Source organism: Akanthomyces muscarius, chromosome 1 (assembly GCF_028009165.1).
Source record: "Akanthomyces muscarius strain Ve6 chromosome 1, whole genome shotgun sequence".
NCBI classification, from domain to species: domain Eukaryota; kingdom Fungi; phylum Ascomycota; class Sordariomycetes; order Hypocreales; family Cordycipitaceae; genus Akanthomyces; species Akanthomyces muscarius.
Window position 1 is genome coordinate 224464 of NC_079241.1, and position 16552 is coordinate 241015.

The window sequence follows — 16552 nt, forward strand, 5'->3', positions numbered from 1 at the left end:
TTGCGCCCCAATGGGGAAGACCATCGAGGCGCGGGCGGAGGAAGACGGACGGCGATGCTGGTCTGTACGATTTAATGTTTGGTTCTAGGGTGGAGGAGGTCAACTCGGACGATGACGAGAGTGATGGCCATGGAGTGGGTTTGTCTGCGCGCCGCCAAACCCGCTTCGTCAGCGATTCTTTGCAATTCACGGGCACCGACCTGGGCGACCGCTCCGCCGGCGTCGTCCGCCGCGGGCCTCGCTATCAGGATTCGGACGACGACTCGGAGCAGACGTCCGACAACAGTGAAAGCGAAGATGAAGATGAGACCGAGGGCAGTTACAGCGGAAGTTCCCAGCAGTCCCTCAGCGCCAAGGAAGAGGCGCTCGTTCAGTCGGCCCTCAAGCGCATCAACCGTGCCCAGGCTCAGGGCCGTACCGATGTCAAGCTCAACAAGGAGGAACTCGCTGCGCTCGAGCGTCGACGCAAGCGCATGCAGGAGGAGGCAGAACGGGCCGAAAGGGAGCGTGCCGCGCGCGCGTCCGGATCCAGTGGAAGCGATCGAAAAAAGAAACGCAAGGAGCAGCGCGTTGCTGTGCCTCTGTCTCAGTTCGAGCCAGTCTCGAGAAAGAAGCGCAGCGGTAGCAACCACCCGCCACGCAAGGACTCGTTGCCAGCGCGCTCTTCCGTGGGCGACTCTTCGGACCATCAGGTGTATCCGCCCATGGGATACTTTCCGCCGCCCTCGGGGTCGCGGTCACGTAGCTCATCTCACCTGCAACGTCCCGGCAGCAGTCGTGCTCGCGACACCAACGGCAACTCGCCTCCGGTTTCTTTTCAACAGCACGCTTCCTCGTCCAGTCACAGACATGCTTCCGACTCTGTGACGCGCCCTCGCTCCCGCGGCATGCCCCACGAAGAGGCCTGGAATGCGAACACGTCGCTTGACCCGTTTCAATACCAAACCGATGGACCGCGGGCTGCCTACCCGTCTTCCTCCAAAGGCAGCCGCTCTGAAGTGGCCTACAAGCAATCGTCGCGCGGCCACGGCACCTCGTCACCCGTGACGAGGAGCCGCCACGGGTCGGCACGCCCCAGCCTGAGCAGGGTGCCTGACAGCGAGACGAGCGAGGAGGACACGGCTAGCGATGAGCTCGGCAACGGAGCGCAAATTAGGGAGCAGCAGCATTCATCTGTGCGGGGGAGGAGAAGCAGAGAGATCGTCGTTGAGGTAGAACCAGAACCAGCATTACCACCACCACCACCAGCAAAGAAGAAGTCATCTTCACCCACAAAGAGAAAACCCGCGCCGAACGGAAAGAAGAAGAAGAGGTAGAAGTTTGCCATGGGAGCTTGGAAAAGAAAAGCAACTGGGAATGGGGGTTAGAAAAGGATGTTTAAAAGGCTGTTTTTGGGATTTGCATTTTTTTTCTTTATTATTACTTCGTATTCCTTGATACCAATCTTCTGCGAGTGGCAGTAATCCAGCCTGTCACTTTAATAAAGACCTGCTCTTTGCGGTTTCCGTTCCTCTGTCTCGCTATCTCGTCTTTTAACCTCTGCTCAGCCGACCTCTACGTACATCCTCACATATGGAGGCGGACTTGTTTATGATGGGCACGGCGCGCAAGTCAATAACCTCGTCATCTATGGCTTCTGGCTACAAGTCATTAGATACATTAGTATAGTATTACTATCGCTTCTTTATCATTAAATAAGTATTTATGAATAATAAGAACTATATTTCTACCATTTAATTGGTATCAATAGTCTACTTCAGGAAAGTGAGGACTGCTCCTTTCGCTTGTGGTTATAAACGCTGCAACTGAGCTTGACCTGTTTTGCGTAGTAGAAACACCAAGCTAACCACGCCCGTTATTGCACGTTTTCTTTGAGAGAAATTTCTGCAGGAAAAAAAAAATTATCAGATCTCTGTGTAATTTATATGAAATTGCCTCCGATATGTAAAAATGTCTCTCCACGTCACATTGTGAAGCTTGTTGTCACGGGTGGCTTGGGTCGTTGTTCAAGCCCACCCGGCCCGCACAAGCAGACCTCGGCCCGCCATCCGCCCACCAACACAGCACCCCTGTAGACCGCCGAGAGCTTGTCGTCACGCTCGCCTCCGCGTCTGTGGCGCTCCTTCACTTTTACCATCACCATCTCCAATCTCAACAGCACTTTTGTCTTTTGCCTGCTGCCACACCATCCTCTGCGCAATTCTCTCCACCGATCACTGCGATATTCTGGTACTCTGAGCACGTTTCCTCTTTCGCGACAGGCTCGCGACCCGACCCAGCTACCGAACAGCTGCCCGACCACAACCTCATTTGCCTCCCCCCCCTTCCGCCCGCAAACACAATGCCGTCCTCCTCATCGCGCAAGGATAAGTCGGCCACGTCCTCAAACGTCTCCAAGTCAAGCTCCACCTCCAAAAAGAAAGACTCGTCCTCTTCGAGCGGTGGCGGCCGCACCGGCGCCCGGCGGCTCCTCAAGGAGCTCGAGACGTGGCGCGCCGAGCAGCCCGAGGAGCGCGGCATCGAGCGCCTCGGCCCTGTGAGCGACGAGAACCTGATGCAGTGGGAAGCCGTCATCAACGGGCGCGGTGTTGGGCACGGCTACGACGGTATGCCTTCTCCTCTCTTTCCCACGAATAACCCACTGACTTGAACTCTGTGCAGGCGGCCGCTGGCTCCTCGCCATCGACATACCCGACGAGTACCCCCTCAAGCCCCCTAAGATGCGCTTCGCGACCCAGATCGTGCACCCCAACATTGCGCTGCAAAACGGCGAGATCTGCCTCGACCTCCTCAAGGACGCCTGGACACCCACGTACAGCGTGCTCGAGTGCGTGCGCGCTGTCCGCATGCTTCTCAGCTGCCCGGAGACGGACTCGCCGCTGAACGTTGATGTCGCGGCGCTGCTGCGCGGCGGCGACGTGGTTGGCACGCGGAAGCTGGTCGAGCTGTGGTGCTCGGAGGACAAGGGACGCTACGAGGGAGCGTAGTAAACAGACCGAGAAAGGGGACTTTGGGGACTTTGTAAAGTTCCTGGAGCTCTTGTTGTCATGTTCTCTTCATTTTTCTTCATGTCATGTGTATCAAGCGATGGATCTGAAAGTATATCGGTAATAGAATACCGAGATTGGGATATAACCAGATTGATTATTTTCTTGAATCAATAATTAAAAGAATCAAAGTCTACGCCGCTTTTGCAACCGTTGAGAACCATATTCTGATCAGCTTGCGGCTACATCTGCACTGTGTTCATCTAAGATCTAAGAGCACACGTCACTCAGTACGCTCGCCAACACATCACGCAGGTCACAGTTCTATTGTTTCAATTGTCTATTCCAACCTTACTCCTTCCTCGTATCAGCTGCCTAGGTAATAAAAACGGCCGCCGTCATGACAAAAACAAAGATATATAGTGTACAAAGAAACATGCAAGTTTTCGGACAAGCAAGTTGAAAACCCCGAAAAAAGGACAAATAGAAGAAACATAATCACGCAAAATAATCAAGATGAAAAGAATGCGGGCAAAAGAACAGAATAGGAAATGGACTTGAATATCCCACATTCTCTTGTCTCATCTTGATACACCCCTTTTTCATCGTCCTTCCTGTTTCGATAATAAATAAACAATTGCTTGGAAAAAGATGTCGAGGTGCACGAACCCGTCCTTCTTCCCCCAAGACTGAGCGGGCGAGATCAATGCTGGTTTAAAACGCCAATGTGTCCAACTCTGCGCAGTAGCGACGCTGGCCCAGAGCCCCGTGCATGGGACGGCCCACCAGGCCGACAGCGAGACCTGCAGAGATGCGAAACCCCGAAATCATGCATCGCCAACGAACCTCCTATTCATTACGCCGAAAAATGTGTTTACTCGTTATAATGGAAGACCTGGCGACGATGTCAGTATATACTGATACTTAAGAATTGGGGCGAGCACAAACCTTGTAGTTGGGCAGACCCCACGGTTGCTTTCCAAGACGCTTCGCCATCTTGGCAAAGCCCTCTGTTTCAATCAGGTGGTAAAAGGAAAAGGGCGGAAACATGGCGCCGTCGCGGTGCACCTCGGCCTTGACCAGCAGCGCGGTGCCGCCGACGCCGTCCAGCGGCATCGCTTCGTTAATGTCGCCGGTGGGGTCGTACATCTTGGCCATGAGCGTGCGATAGGTGGGCATCTCGGCGTAGCCCTCGAGCAGGATGTCGTCGGGCCCCATCTTCTTGGCGAGCTCCTGCGCGTTCTCGCTGTCCTGCCAGTTGTTGTAGTCGTACGGGCGCTCCGACATCTTCTTGAGGTCCTCGTCGTAGTACTTCTGCCAGCAGTTGGCGCTGATGAGGTCCTTGTCAAATGCGGCGAGGTCCTGGATGAGGCTGGGCGGACTCTCGACAATGTCGGCGTCAAGCCACAGCACCCACGACGTCTTAGGGCCGAGCGTCGTGAAGAGCAGCGAGTTGCGGGCCTTGGACATGACCTCGCGGCGGGCCTTTTGGTTGGACATTTTGTGGCGCTCGCTCTCGTCCTGGGACGCGATGGCGGGGTCAAAGTCCTGGCGGAGGATGATGATGCTCTTGAAGCGGTCCTTCTCCGGGCCGCGCTTCTGCGTCCTTTGTATTTGCTTCTGCAGCGCGGCCGTGGCCTCGTTGCCCTCCCTGTCCTTGGGCAGGATGAAGCCGAGCGTGATGAGCTCGTGCGGGTAGTTGAGCTTCATCAGGTTATCCCAGTAGCCCTGGTAGAAGCGCGACATGGGCGTCAGCACGAGGATGTGCTCCTTGTTGCGCATCGGCTGGGGCGTGACGGTAACCTTGTTGAGGTCGTAGCGGGACACGGGCGGCGGGCTCGACTTGCCGCCCTTGAGGCTCGATTTTCGGTACGGCGAAGTCGGCGGCGAGAGGTGGTGGTTGGCCGTGACATCGGCGAGGCGGCTGGAGACGGAGGAGCCCGACGGCGAGATTAAGAAGATGATGATGAAGATGCACAGCACCGCGCCGAGGACCAGGGTCGAGGGGTTGGCCTTCTTTAGGCGGACTGACCCCATGGCTCGAGCCATGGCCGCAGCGAGATGGTGATAGAAGAGAGAGGAGAAAGAAAGGTAGTAGTTGTTGGCGTCGAGTCGCGACGAGCAGCGCGTTCGTTAAGGAGAGACGAGGGGTGAAGCAGAGCCACAAGAAATTAGACTGAAAAGGACACTGTCGAGACACACATGGGGCTGGGTGTCGTGTCGTCGCAATTTGTCAATAGACGCGGCACCGGGGGAAATACCCGTCAGCCGTCACGGGTTAAAAAAAAATTGGAAGAGTGGCAGTACCAAATTGGGGGAGGAAGAGCCAACGGCGAGGGACCTTTTTCGCGCAGCGAGGCTTTGGTGTTTCTTGGACTGGAGATAAAGGGATGCACCCTAGCAGAGAGATTTAGAGGCCAGCTAAAGGGAACGAGTAGGGCCGTGCCAGATTTGGCCTAGGGCGTCTGTAGCGCGCTGTCCAGGGGTACCTTTCGATTCTGCCAAGCTAAGAGCCAACACGAGGTACTCGCGCGACGGCGCTCGACTCCCTACGACCCGCGCTAAAACAGGGAGCCGTCGATCAGTCGTGTGAAATTTGCACAAAAGGCGGCAAGACGCCGTAGATGCGAGGGGTTTCTAGAAATGGTTGATCATGACATGATCCACCTTTTTGTATATTATCATTCTCATTTTCTCGTTGATTTTGTCCCTCAACCTTTCCATATTCCTGCTTGTTGCTATGAAACTCTGTCTACGCCAGTGGAGGTCGTTCTTAGCGCCTCTATATTGATAACGCTGAAGACCACAATTAATTGTTCGCCGATTCCACATATTTCCCTAATATTGAATGCCTACCATCTTTGAGCAGCTGGCATCAATATGAATGGCAGTCCTATTTACAGGTTACGGCTACTACATCCCGTCTAAGAATGGGTCGCTGCGTTATGTCTCGCCAGCACTGCAGTCAGCAGCCTTTCAGGCAGCCATACGGCCCTTTCACTCCGTACATGAAAGCCAGCCACCGTTGCCGGCTTCTTTTTGCCCAAATCTAGCTCCCCTAACATACATCCACAGAGCATCGACTCCGCAGAGAATCTCTCCCGTAGCTTGCCATAAGTGTGAAGCCCGAAACCGACGGTTTCCAGAACGAGGTCCTTCGCTCAAGGGCCGAGTACGAAGAGCGGCGTTTGCGCACAAACCTTTACCCCCCCGGCGGCCGACCGAACATCGACTTGGACGTCCATCATGGGGAAAAACCATATATGACATATTGGTTTGAGGACGGTGACTCTGCGCGCGGTCAGTGCGTTCGCATATTCGACGTACCCGGCACCCTGTCTGGTGATATACTACGACTCCGCCAGCAGCTGCCAGAAAAGCCCGGCCACTTTGAAGTTGATGACAACGATATCCGGGAGTTGGACCACTGTCTCCCACACCCAGACTTTGTGGGTGACGATTTCGAGAATGTGAGCGAGGTCATGGCATCACTGCCGTTGGTGCAGGTGGATGCTGCAAAACATTTCCTCAAGAAGCCAAAGTACAACAGCGAGATCCAGAACCTGAAAAAGTGTCAGAATGGAGCTGTTCCCGGCCACTCGGCGTCCCGAAATATCATCCAACTTTTCGGGAGGTCCTCCAACGGGGAGCTCGTCTTTGAAAAGCTTCGCCCTTCCCAAGCTACCCTAGCCCTTTATTCATCTCTTCCCATTTACAAGACTTGGATCCTGCAACTACTGGATGGTCTCGAGTGCCTTCATTCCTTTGGCATTCTCCATAAGGACTTGCACGCCGATAATCTCCTGTTTTCGGCCGATGCCAGCCGCCTCATTTTGCGCGACTTAGAAAGTGTTGGGGGAAGCGTCAAGCGCCCGAAGTCTCTTCTGATGGTGGACTTGAAGACTCTGGCTGGACAGCGCAATCTGACATCTACGACGTGGGAAACTGTATCAGGAACATGGTGTATGGGAACAACCCAATCACACCTTTCATCGAACGGCCTGTGCCAGCGCCACTGCAAGGCATTGTGGATGCATGCCAGAGAGAGAAGCCTCAGGACCACCCGTCGATATCTGAATTGCGGCTCATGGTGAACAATATTGTAGTGTAAAGCCCGGAATTAGAAACTTTATTCAGCTCTAAGCTATATAAGCCACTCAAATCAATATGTCATATAAAACATAAGTCACGTCTGGCTGGCTGGCTTCGGTTTGCGCCAAGCGTTGCTCGTCATTCTTCCCCAGACCCAATACGTGGATGACGTAAAAGAGATTACTTCTTTGCTTGAGTTTTTTATTTGGATTGCAATGAAGCCGAATTTCCTTGGCCCCGTACGCACCAGTGGTAGGATGCACACCTTACGCCATCTACTAAGTAGCCTGCGTCGGGAGCTGCAAGACTTGCATGCATGACTTTTGTTTGCATCCAATGACAAGTATACTCTCACACATCAGTTCCAATCGTTTTGCTCCGTGACCCCACATTTTTGCATATATTGGGTTGCAAGTAGGTCGCAAAGGCAGACGGCAAGTCACACATCATTGTCAGAGTGCCACCGAGGAGTCGGGCGTATGTCGCATTCTCGCATAGGACAGACGATTTTTACATAAATAGCTAGCATTCGCCAATGCGTTGCACCTGTACTTCGATCTCCAACTGATGCTTATGTAATTTGCATAGCATTTCTTCAAACAAGACTCACCATGGCTGAGGTCGCCACCATCTACAACGCACTTCCAAGCTTGGTTGATGCTGATGAAGGCTTTAATGAACGAGCAGCAACATTTCGAATCATAGCGGACCTCCTTGCTCAATATAAGCATTCGTTCGGCCTTTGCCTTGTCCATGCCCACTGTCAGCTTACAGAGGGCGAAATCATGCTTGCGAACGGCAATCATTCGCAACCCGAGTCTGCTAAAGAGGTTCCTGCCTTCTACCCTGAGCGTTGGCTGTCGAGTGTCGCGCCCTATAAGTTCACCTTGCGGCCCACTGTAGGTCCATCAAGGAACTTGTGAAAGAACTCCGTCGCATCCTTGAGGAGCGCAACCTACAAGACATTATCGATCTTTATCATATTGACAGGCAGGACGAATCTCTCCCAGTCATTGAGTGAACAGAGATTAGAGCGAACCTTACTCGCACCTTGACCAACGATGGTGAAGAGCACAACCCAATCGAAACTGGCTGGGACTTTGGCCTTGGCAACCCAGTGACGGTGGCTTGCGTGATTAGTTGTGACACGCGCACCACGCGGACTGGGGCTTCGCACAAAGGCATGTGTAACTCTGTCGAGGAGTGATTGATTCAACAGAGCTAACCGCGAGATGAGGCACCCGATCGCACTTTGATATTGACTCGTAATATAAATATTGCTTAGTTATTATAAAGCCTACAGAATTAACTATGATATACTTGCAAACGTGCTGCCACCAGATAACCCAGGAAGCGATAGTCAAGTTCAGATATCCTGCGAATGTGCCACACTTCAGCTCGTACATTAGTTTGCGTGAGCGGCAACCAGGCATGGTTTGAATTAATGCGAGTTGTCAAAAAATAGCGTTACACCTTGCACTTGAGGAAGCAGCGCAGCTTGCATAGTCAGCCGATCAAAGGTACGTTTAGGTTCGCTTGATGACGGCGCAATCGCATTCACCTACCCGCTGACGGGTAAGGGCGGCAGTCTACAGGCCGAGCACGTTGGATGAAAGTAGAAGAACTGTGGGACTTCACCTCAATTAATCACTATTTCATACTCAAGCCATTACCGTGTTTTCAATTGGGTTCCTATCAGACTTTCCAGGATTTCCGCAGTTTTAGGCTTGGAAACCCCCACGAGTTGAGTTTGTGGCATAACGTGGTAGAGTGCTGTATTGGCGGTAACTCGATTTAGCTGGCCCTTATAAGTCGCTGTAAGTACCTTCTGCCAAATAGCTAATCCTGGCAGAACACCCAAGTATATCTTCCAATGTATGGCATGAATGAGGCTTGCGGCCTCGGTATTTGGTATTTTTGGGCATCTATTGGATGGCAATGAATAGACGGGTGTCTATGACAGTGGCCACCTTACCACAGTACACGAAGTCGTAGATGTTCAGCTGTCCAGCTTGTGAAGTAATTTGTAGACAGTGTTGAGGCGTACCGCCAGTGGCTCAATTTCGGCAATTTACTATGTAAAAAGTGTCTGCCTTTTTTTACTAGCGTTGTTTACTTTATTGTCACCCCAAGAGCCAGCACGCACTTTACAGACTTGCTGGTTGACAGTCACGACAGTCATGGTTCAGGGCCCACGGGGACTATTATAGCGCGCTAATGATTCCACTAGTTAACTTAACTTCCCACGCCTCCTTACCAGAGGTACTACCTAGTGCTAGGCCCGCTAGGTCATGGTAGGTAGATACGCACCTAGATACCTAAACAGACCCGCCCAGCCTCGCTCTCCGTGGCGCTGTCAGCCAAACCGCACCACGCCGCAACTGCCCCGGTCAGCCTACTAGCAGCTGTTTCCGCCCGGAACGCCGAGTTCGCCAGCCGCTCGTCAGCCCCGACAAAACATCGCCAGAGCCTCACTCTCGAGTCTCTGCATCTTCTTCTCTCTTGTCCCGGGCCGCGTCTATACTTGGGCGTCAGTAATCGCATCGATATCCAAAGAGTTTTCAGGAACTCTATTTTCGAAATGGACAAAGGTCTGGACGAGATCATTGCTGACAAGGTTCGTTACTCACACCCCAACGGCCTCGCAAAAGGCCTCCAATGCTAATGCCCTCTCCCTACACAGCGCAGCAATGGTCCTCGCAACAACCGCCGCGGCGGAGACAGGCGCCGTGATGGCCGTGATCGCCATGACGGACCTCGCGATGGCGTCAGAAAGGTGAGCATGCTCTGCTTCCTTCGCGCAACCCCTCGTGCCATCTCTGCTAACTCGGCGCATCCAGGTTGCCTAATCCTCCCCATCGTTCCTTGCCTCTCGACTGTGTCAAAACACCTTGCGCCGCCTCTGCCGAGCCGATAATCATGCATCTTGAACCATTGACAAGCTTGGGCAAGGCGCACACCTTGACAAACTCTTTGGCTAACCGGAGCATTGCCAAACAGTCGTATCGCGATGAGCCACGAAGCATTGATAGGCAAGTCTTGCCATTCCCAGCTTTCCTGAGAGACATCATCTAATTGATGACAGCGAATGGGTTCATGATCGATTCGAAGACGACGGTAACTCGACATCCGTTTGGGTCAACGCTGCAATGTACTAAAAGCTTCAGATCGCCGCCGTGCACCCGCGCCGAGACGCCGTCGCGACGAGCCTCAGGCGTATGTTGCTCTATCGACTCCATATAGTACAGTTTGGCTGACAGTCACGTAGCGAGGCTAAAGGAACCAAGATCAAGGTCGACAACTTGCACTACGACCTCACCGAAGAGGACATTGGCGTATGTAGCCTCCGCTATTCTTCAAGTCATATGCTAATCCGTCCAGGAACTTTTCCGCCGCATTGGACGTGTAGTTCGCTTGCAGCTCAAGTTTGACCGCGCTGGTCGCTCCGAGGGCATCGCCTATGTCACTTACGAGCAGAAAGATGATGCCGACGAGGCCGTGAAACAGTTTGACGGTGCGAATGCCAACGGTATGTCTTCATCGCCTGCATATCTGAGCTGTACTGACATATCCAGGTCAACCTATTCGTTTGACCCTTCTTCCGAACCGCAACCCCTTCGACACGGCTGTCATGCCCGGCCGCCCGCTCTCTGAACGCATTTCCGCGCCCGGCGGACGTTACACTGAAGATGACGCAGTCCGCAGAGGCATTGATAGATACATCCCTGGTGGTCGTGAGGGTGACCGTGACCGCTCTAGAAGCCCACGCGGTTCTCGCCGTCGCGGTGGACGTCGTCCTGGGACACGCCGCGAGGGCGGAGAAAATGGTCGTGATGGCAACGAGGGCGGCCGTGGTGGCCGTGGTGGCCGAGGTGGTCGTGGTGGTCGTGGTGACCCGCGCCCCAAGAAGACCCAGGACGAACTCGACGCTGAAATGGACAATTACTTTACCAAGAACGACGGCGAGGCTCCTGCTGAGGCGAATGGAGGAGACACTGGTGCCAAGGGCGAAGGCGATGCCCCGGTCCCTGGTGCTGGTGACATTGACATGATTGAGTAACTATCATTGTATTACACTGTACGGCTTTTGGTTTTTAGTAACAGGGTCTGGTTAATTATTTGTCTAAGAAGCTATAAACGCCACTATTTTTTCTCCACTATGTCAAGATGAGTGTGATCGCTGACCACCGTGCTCTATGCTAACATCCGACAATCCAAGGTAAATCAATACGTAGCAAATTTGTATATTGTCCTTCCTCCCTTCCTATTAGCTGCCGGGTTTTTTTTTAGTGAATTTAGCTGCATATATTCACCTAGAATATACCAAAGTCCGCTTATTTTATTTCAGCTTAATGACGGTAATCATGGGAATTTACGTCGTAGTATACTGTGGCTTCCCCATTCCTTTTTTGCCTCAATGACACACTCCCCATCAGCACCGCCGAAATGACCCCGTCCGTCTTGGCATCTTCACTCGTTCCATTCTTCAGGTAGCAGTTTCCCGACGCCACAGCCACAAATTTGGCCAAGTCGGCGCCAAACACGACGCCCTTGCAGCCGCCGCCCCATTTCGAGTTGTACTTGGCGCACGCGGCCAGGCAGTCGTGCAGCGAGTAGGCGACAATCGGGAGCAGGTCGTTCTTGGGGTGGTCGACGCCACAGGTCGCGTTGAAGCGGTACACGCTGCCGGCGACGGTGACGGCGGGCGTGGCGTCGGAGCACGGGAGCGGCAGGATGACATCTGTCGGCGCGACGTAGGCGCCGGACAACGCGGCAGAGGAAGATGAGCTGCTGGAGGAGGAGGTGCTTGAGGTCGATGTCGGAGTGCCGCTTGGGTTTGAAGGCTCAGAAGGGCTCCTGCTTCGCAATATCAGTATATGGATATATACATGTACGCTTTCAATCGCTGGGGGTCAAGCACACTTTTTTGCATTCTTCACAGCCATGGAGCCGCCGACGCCACCTCCCACAGCCACCGCGATAATCACAAAAACCAGTACCAGCAGCAACCAAAAAGTCGTCGGGCGCATGTCCATAATCTTCTTCTTCTTCTTGGATTTTGCCAAGCGGAGCGCGGGCGGTAGCTGCTCCTGCTCCTTGGTCGTGTAGTACACCTGTGGCGCCTCCTGCGCGGGCACCACCTCGGGCGCGTGCGAGGCGTCCATTTTCTTTTACTCTCCAATAAGCACTGCCATAAAATAGGGGACCAGTCCTAAGGGCCGTATATCACAGAACTGGAGAGACGTGGTGGCCGTTCTGTCGAGCGGCTGATTGCTCGTCTTCGCACGAACGACACAACGTTGTTGACAGAACAGTTGCAGATTCAGCCAGTCTTAAATTAAAACTCATTGAAATGAACGACTCCCTCAATCTTACTTGGGTATTTACTCATAGCCGACCATCTAATGCTTCGCGGACGCTGCGACAGCTCTGCGCTGCGTCGTCGTTACTCATCGCCCACCATTGCAGCCTGAATGAAGCTCAACGCTCGCGCCAACTCCGCTCGGTTTAGAATAGGATGAGCGCAAACGAGCCTCGTCGACTAGCTAGCGAGTCTACAGGGCTACCGACTTACCTACCCACATGAGTAGCATTAGTTAGGCGTCACTTTACAGTAGTGTGGTGTCTGTGTCGCCCTACACAATAGCCTCTAACAAATTCGCCGTTATTGAAGGGTATAGATTGTATTTACAAATGCCCGCTAGCTAACGGTCACAAACGCTCCAGGGGTATTGCCTAGCTCGAATAAAAAAAAAGGTGTATACACCAAAAAGGACACCTTTTAGACTACCACCGCCCCATTGACACCCACGGCCTCGACACGGTTCACCAGCTTCTTCACATTCGTCCACTCCTCGTTCTTCAAGCCCTCCTTGCCGCCCAGCCCGCTCGCCACCTCAAACACCGTCAGCGACCCGTCAATGCCACCGGTCGCGATGCGCTTGCCCTCGTTGGGCTCCCAGGCCAGCTTGTTGAGGCTCTTGGAGAGCATGGTGCGGCCGTCTTGGCGCTGGCTAGGCGTGATGCGCGAGATGGGTTCCTCCGTCTCCTTGCTAATGTCCCAGAGCTCCAGCCAGCCCGCGCCGTCGACGAGCGCAAACACGCTCGGCTTCACGGGCGACCAGCGGGCGTCGTAGACGACGTCTTCGCGAACAAAGTCAATCAGCGGCTTGATGTGGCCGTCGCCAGAACCAATTGTCGACGTGGCAGCGGGCGCGCGGACCTTCCACAGCTTGACGCTCCAGTCAAGCGATGACGAGAGGACGAGGTCGCCAAGGTCGACAGGGCCGCGCGACGGGTGGAAATCTACCGACATGACGGGCGCCGTGTGACCCTTGTAGCAAATCTTCTTGTCGACGCCCGCCTTAGCGCCGGCGCGGTCGTAGCGGTGGCAGGGGAAGATGGTGCCCTCCTCGCTGCCGACGAGGAAGAAGGTGGGATCCGTCTGCGGAAACGAGAGGCAGGTCGGGCTGACGTCCTCGACGGCCACTTTGGCCTGGGCCGGGTTCTTGAGCTCCAGGAGCTCCTGGGGCTGGGCAAAGACGTCCATGCTCCAGCCGCAGACGACGCCGTCCGTGGAGCACGAGATGATGTTGTTTGCATTTTGCGTGCCGACAATGTCCACCGAGTAGATGGGGTGCGCGTGGCCAAAGCCCGTCAGCGGCGTCTTCTGTACCGGCGCCGCCTTGGCGCGCGTGTCCCAAAGAAGCACTTGGCCGCTGTACGAGCCGCCGATGATGAGGTTGGGGTGGTATGGCGAAAACTTGGCTGTCAAAATGTCAGACTGAGCCGTAAAGACGTACTCCGGACGGTCGTGCATGTGTGTGTTCCATACTTGCACCAAGCCGTCGGGTTCGTGGGGCGCTGTTGGGTTCTTTGTGTACGACGCCAGCAAAAGCTCGCTAAACTTTGGCGAAAAATCGATGCTGCTGATCATGCGCTTCTTGGACCACCGCTCGTCAAAGAACTGCGCAACTTCCTTTATCCTGGTCTGCCCGCGGCCGCCGGTGTTGCCAGTCTCATCGTCGTCCTCGTCTAGGTCCTTGCCCTGCAAGGAGTAGTCTGTAAGGATGTCGTACGTCTCCTGGTCAATGGCCCGTTCGATGACCTTGGTAGACTGCTCTAAAAAGTCCACAAACTCGTCCGATCGTGTAACAGCTTCGAGCTCCTCCGAAGTCAGATCTCGAATCGGATAGTTGGTAGCAGAAGGTTGTTCAGCTTCAGCGCCGTCCGCCAAACGCTCCCTCGTTGCTCTCAGCTCTTCCTCCACCTCGTCTCGGATCTTTTGACGCAGCTCTTCCTCTCGGTCGCGTTCTCTCCTGCTCAGTTTCTTCGATGGGCTGGCTATAGAGCCAGAAACGTCGTCTTGCTCCGACTGTAGAGATTGCGCTCGTGGTCTTGTGGGCGACGTCCATCCATCCGTTGTCTGAACTCCCTTGCTGTATGAAAATACTTCTTTTACAGGCGAAGGAGGGCATTCGTAGACAGTAGTGAGAGCGACTGTGCTCAGTTGTATAGGTGGCGCTGGTAGCGCGGATGGTGCTGAATGACCGCTGGGGGGAGCTGCGAACTCGGAGGTCTCGTTGCTAATTTCTCCAGCACTGAGGACGCTGTTCGGGCGGCTACCGCGAGGAGCAGGGGACGCAGCATCGCCAGTGGTGGTCGATCCGGGACGACTTTCGCCGACTAGACTGTTTATAAGGGATTCGATTTCACGGCGGCTGTCTGCTCTGCCTGGCGTCGGTGATATGAGCTGCAGTAGAGCGTGGTTAGCATGCGCACCTCGAAGCTTCAGACCCAGAACACACCTCACCAGGGCTGCCCATGCTTTGGCGCCCCGCGGACGCCTGGCTGGCCCGGAGCTCTCTTTGCCGCTTCAGCTCGGCGAGCTTCGCTTTTTTGGCGAGGATTTCATCGCGGCGTTGTTGCATAGTGTTGTTTGCTCTGGCCCATCACCTGCGACGAACCTAGGTAAATACGGATTCGCTCGCGGGCGGTATCACTGCTGAGATACACCGGGTTTTTGACCTCAACAATGTGGGAAGCTGTTCCAAAGTCAAAGGCAACGTCGTTTGGGCCAAGATTGGTTGAAAAGCCTGGCAAAAATAAAGTACATAATAAAGAGTGCAGATGTTCAATAGCCCAAGCCCTGGTAGACGCGACTGTAGCTCGGCCACAGCTAATTAGCGCCACAGCAGCCCCTGGAAGCTCGTCACTGTGGCTGGTGGCCGGGCCGCGATCATCACGTGATCCCTACCGCCAATTTTTGGGCCGCCTGTCACCTTGGCCGAGCTTGATGGCGAGGATAGGAAAAACTGCGACTTTTCCCGAGGGACAGCAAGCTTCTTCGCATCAATTCACCACGCAACCCTCCAGCACACCGCGGACCGGGCCAATTGATCTCAGTTGACCACGTCAGTGTCTGTCCTACAGTTCAACAAAGTTGCCGACCGCGACGCTCGAGTTTCTTGCAATGGCTTCGACAGGAGTTAACGTATGTTGCGCATCACCAATTGCCCTGCCCGATCGCAGGAACCGTCATCGGAATCACAGGTCTCTACGGGGGACTGGGCTTCGAATTGAAATCATCACAGCAGCATGCTGATACTATCTCCCAGGTTCTGCGGTGGTCCGCCCTTGCCGCCGGTCTCTTCTACGGCTTCAGCCACCAGCGCACCATCTACGCCACCCAGAAGGCCGACCACAGCAAGCACGAGTACGAGAAGAAGCAAAAATTGATAGAGCAGGCCAAGGCCGAATATGCCAAGCAGAAGAACCCGGCCCCGGCCTCTGCTGACAATGGTGCGTCTTGCGGCATTACTTGGTCGCCGGCATCGATGCCGACCTAGAGACCTCGCGACGATATGACGCGTGCTAACTGGAAATGTAGTCGTCACCGACGTCAACAGCCCTCAGTTCGACCTCGAGAAGTTCCTGGTAAAGGTTGCCAAGGAGAACCCTTAATTTGGCCAGGACGGCTGGTAGTTGGAGGGAGAGCAGGATAACGGTTGCAATCAGGCCAGACGGGCAAAGTTTGAGCCAAAAACTATTCGACAAATGCCTGAACGCCATGCACAGGCTTAATGTATGATTTAAGCACACTCGCGATGCTGCATAGAAGTTTCCTTGGGTTCGCGTTTACGCAATTGTACAGGTGTAAAATACGCGCAGTTAGACGGTACTAAGAGACCAAAAAGCAAAATATCATCTGCATTTACTATGAAATCAGCAGCGAGCAGGAACCACGCCAGGCGTAACTCGTGTGGCATGGCTGAAGCACACTCGCGGCATGGGCTTGTTGTGGTAGGATGTTGCACTGCAAGCATCAGAACAAATACATGGCTTGCGGTTGAATAACGGGTATGTGGCATAACAGTTCATCGTCAAACCACGGCTAGTAGCAAAGGACGCATTTCAATGGCTACTTCTTTATGGTAGTCACTGGAGGACAGTAGCCGATGTGGTGCCACTTT

General features: G+C 54.0%; 7 protein-coding genes across 8 annotated transcripts; 4 read left to right on the forward strand and 3 right to left on the reverse strand.

Moving 5' to 3' along the window:
* Positions 1-74: 74 nt before the first annotated feature.
* Positions 75-1316, forward strand: LMH87_004970 (uncharacterized protein; the record flags this gene model as incomplete). The annotated part of the gene is made up of 1 exon (XM_056202604.1): positions 75-1316. One exon carries the CDS (start codon positions 75-77, stop codon positions 1314-1316), a length of 1242 nt encoding a protein of 413 aa, XP_056058143.1.
* A 1025-nt stretch (positions 1317-2341) lies between these two features.
* LMH87_004971 (uncharacterized protein) lies at positions 2342-2987 on the forward strand (the record flags this gene model as incomplete). The annotated part of the gene is made up of 2 exons (XM_056202605.1): positions 2342-2606; positions 2662-2987. 2 exons carry the CDS (start codon positions 2342-2344, stop codon positions 2985-2987), a joined length of 591 nt encoding a protein of 196 aa, XP_056058144.1.
* Positions 2988-3589: 602 nt separating this feature from the next.
* LMH87_004972 (uncharacterized protein) lies at positions 3590-5036 on the reverse strand (the record flags this gene model as incomplete). Its single annotated transcript, XM_056202606.1, has 4 exons — positions 3590-3601; positions 3657-3696; positions 3866-3882; positions 3936-5036. The coding sequence occupies 4 exons, from the start codon at positions 5034-5036 to the stop codon at positions 3590-3592; spliced, it is 1170 nt and encodes a 389-aa protein (XP_056058145.1).
* Positions 5037-9660: 4624 nt separating this feature from the next.
* On the forward strand, positions 9661-11139 carry LMH87_004973 (uncharacterized protein; the record flags this gene model as incomplete). Its single annotated transcript, XM_056202607.1, has 8 exons — positions 9661-9696; positions 9763-9855; positions 10080-10111; positions 10165-10196; positions 10247-10295; positions 10348-10414; positions 10461-10608; positions 10655-11139. 8 exons carry the CDS (start codon positions 9661-9663, stop codon positions 11137-11139), a joined length of 942 nt encoding a protein of 313 aa, XP_056058146.1.
* A 289-nt stretch (positions 11140-11428) lies between these two features.
* On the reverse strand, positions 11429-12244 carry LMH87_004974 (uncharacterized protein; the record flags this gene model as incomplete). 2 transcript variants are annotated; one of them, XM_056202609.1, is made up of 2 exons in its annotated part: positions 11429-11936; positions 12003-12244. In XM_056202609.1, 2 exons carry the CDS (start codon positions 12242-12244, stop codon positions 11429-11431), a joined length of 750 nt encoding a protein of 249 aa, XP_056058148.1. The 2 variants fall into 2 exon arrangements, with proteins under 2 accessions (XP_056058148.1, XP_056058147.1); XM_056202608.1 differs by having other exon boundaries at positions 11429-11939.
* Positions 12245-12861: 617 nt separating this feature from the next.
* Positions 12862-15010, reverse strand: LMH87_004975 (uncharacterized protein; the record flags this gene model as incomplete). The annotated part of the gene is made up of 2 exons (XM_056202611.1): positions 12862-14832; positions 14888-15010. 2 exons carry the CDS (start codon positions 15008-15010, stop codon positions 12862-12864), a joined length of 2094 nt encoding a protein of 697 aa, XP_056058149.1.
* Positions 15011-15552: 542 nt separating this feature from the next.
* LMH87_004976 (uncharacterized protein) lies at positions 15553-16043 on the forward strand (the record flags this gene model as incomplete). Its single annotated transcript, XM_056202612.1, has 3 exons — positions 15553-15573; positions 15698-15881; positions 15970-16043. 3 exons carry the CDS (start codon positions 15553-15555, stop codon positions 16041-16043), a joined length of 279 nt encoding a protein of 92 aa, XP_056058150.1.
* Between the last annotated feature and the right edge of the window lie 509 nt (positions 16044-16552).